Source organism: Poromitra crassiceps (genome assembly GCF_964638095.1).
Source record: "Poromitra crassiceps genome assembly, chromosome: 8".
Classification (NCBI taxonomy): Eukaryota; Metazoa; Chordata; class Actinopteri; order Beryciformes; family Melamphaidae; genus Poromitra; species Poromitra crassiceps.
Window position 1 is genome coordinate 8,384,616 of NC_139629.1, and position 2,500 is coordinate 8,387,115.

At 50.2% G+C, this 2,500-nt stretch overlaps 1 protein-coding gene across 1 annotated transcript in view; it reads right to left on the bottom strand.

The window, feature by feature from the left end:
- Positions 1-1,477, bottom strand: part of kcnh3 (potassium voltage-gated channel, subfamily H (eag-related), member 3) — a gene marked incomplete at both ends in the record, with an annotated part of 204,164 nt that extends 202,687 nt beyond the window's left edge. The window contains one exon of the mRNA XM_083642271.1: positions 1,402-1,477. Within this exon, the coding sequence (XP_083498397.1) occupies positions 1,402-1,477 (76 nt within the window). The remainder of the gene's footprint in view (positions 1-1,401) is intronic.
- Between the last annotated feature and the right edge of the window lie 1,023 nt (positions 1,478-2,500).

A 2,500-nucleotide genomic window follows, 5' to 3' on the forward strand; every position in this document is an offset into this window, starting at 1 on the left:
GAGAAGAGGAGATGAGAGGAGAGGGGAGAAGAGGACAGGAGAGGAGATGAGAGGAGAGAAGAGGAGAGGAGAGGAGAGGACAGGAGAGGAGAGGAGAGGAGAGGAGAGAAGAGGAGAGGACAGGAGAGGAGAGGAGAGGAGAGGAGAGGAGAGGAGAGGAGAGGAGAGGAGAGGACAGGAGAGGACAGGAGAGGAGATGAGAGGAGAGAAGAGGAGAGGAGAGGAGAGGACAGGAGAGGAGAGGAGAGGACAGGACAGGACAGGAGAGGAGATGAGAGGAGAGGAGAGAAGAGGAGAGGAGAGCAGAGGAGAGGAGAGGAGAGGAGATGAGAGGAGAGGAGAGCAGAGGAGAGGAGAGGAGAGAGGAGAGGGGAGAAGAGGACAGGAGAGGACTTCAGGAAAGCCTGAGTGAGCAGTGGGATGGGTCATGCCTCTGAGCATCTCGCTGCAGCACCAGTCAGATAGTCCTTCCTACCAATCTGTCACACATAAACGGTTTAGACTGGCAGACTCGCACCAGCTCTCATCACATTGGATAACAAACCCAGGAGCCACGAAGACCCAAACGCTATATGTGGGCCCTGCTTGGCTACTTCTCTCGTCCGCCCACATCCCCAGCATGCGCCCAAACACACGGGCTGCTCACGGCATCTGTTCACAACACATCCCCCATCCCCACCCCCCCCCCCAACGCCACCCAACGCCGCCCAAATGGCTTTGTTGAGAGATCGGAATAAAATCTGTCTTAATTAACATTATAATCAGACACACATGAAAGTGTGGAGTGGAGTATGCACAGACGCTCTGAGTAAAACAGGCTATTAGTGCAGCATCTCTGGTGAGGAAAAGAGGACTCTGGACATGTGCGCAACATCAGACACAATAGTGAATGGCCACAATGATGAAACCAATGTCCGCCACTCTCAGTCAAATGCTACAAACAGTTGACCTTAACAATTGAATTAAGGCCACAAAAACAGACTATCTTCCTGTGTTTTAATTGTTTACATTTAAAACATATACAGTCAAACAACGCCTACAGTACCTACAAAGGCATTGTAGTAGCCTATCACTTTGGAAATAGTCATCAAATTAAAAAAGACCAGCCCTTTAATAGGCAGAGCAAACATTTGCATACAAAACTTTTAAAGTTGTACCCCACGGAAAATGTCTTGCTATAATATTCATATAATATTTATATAACGACAGTGTGTCCATGGCGCCCTGTGTATTGTAGGCTAGTTTCTTATGCCTATATAATAGTAATATGAAAACTTAACATATATTCTAAAATGTAGTTACTAGTTATTTTTCATAGTGGTAGTGGGGATGACCAGATCACTCAAGAAGGATGCACTGCTGTTGGAGAAAAAACGCTAAAGGTTGTAGTTTGTTACTCACGGGTGCCATCAAAGCGGGTGGCGATGGTGTCCAGGAAGGTGTTTTGCGGGGCCAGCAGCCCTCTCATCACCGGCATCCTGCTCCGGGTCGACTGGGTCCTCCTGGCTCGGCGCCCCGGGGCAGCGCTGGCCTCCTGTTCAGACCCAAAACCGGGCAGGAACCGAGAGGTACCCGGTGCGCATCCCAGCCCCTGGAGAAGCGCACCGATCCGAGATACGCGCGGTGGCTCCACTTTGGCACCGCGGGGGTTGTGACCATAATCCCCTCAGTAGAGACCGGGCGTTACGCGTGAGATGCACCGGGGAATTGTGCTCCTTGCCAGCAAAAAAAACAAAACAAACATTCACAAGAATGAGATTGTAATTATAACGCAACAACGTGGGTTTATGTCAGAGCAGGTGCGCTGGAGAGCGAGGTGAGGTGAGGATGGATGGATACACTGCAAGTTTTGGTGCTGATGGTGCGCGGAGTGAACGTTATAGACGGAGCAACAACAGGCTCCTCCTCAAGTCTCTCTCTCTCTCTCTCTCTAGTCTCTCTGGTTGCTTGGCTATTTTATACTGCTGAGAGCAGATGTCGAGTCACATGACACCTTTTGGGACTCACTCTTCCGAAGCTGTGGTCCTGTGTGAGAGTGAGGTGGCCAGACAACAAAGAGAGAGAGGGGTGGGGGGCGGGGGGGGGGGGTATGGAAGGCAGTAGGAAGACAAAGCATTGGCCCTTTGCTTTCTGCATGTGGAAGAATAAAACGCAGTCCGCTCCAGCAGGGCGGACGATATACGATGGGAATAAAATCCAAGGGGAGGGGTTAACTCAACGTTGAGTTAGGGACTCCAGTTGGGTTTGAATGGGGCAAAAGAAAAAACGAATTTAACAGAAAGAAAATGAGACACATTTTGTCAAACACACCCTCTCCCTCTCTCTCTCTCTCTCTCTCTCTCTCTCTCTCTCTCTCTCTCTCACACACACACACACACACACACACACACACACACACACACACACACACACACACACACACACACACACACACACACACACACACACACACACACACACACACACACACACACACACACACACACACACACACACACAC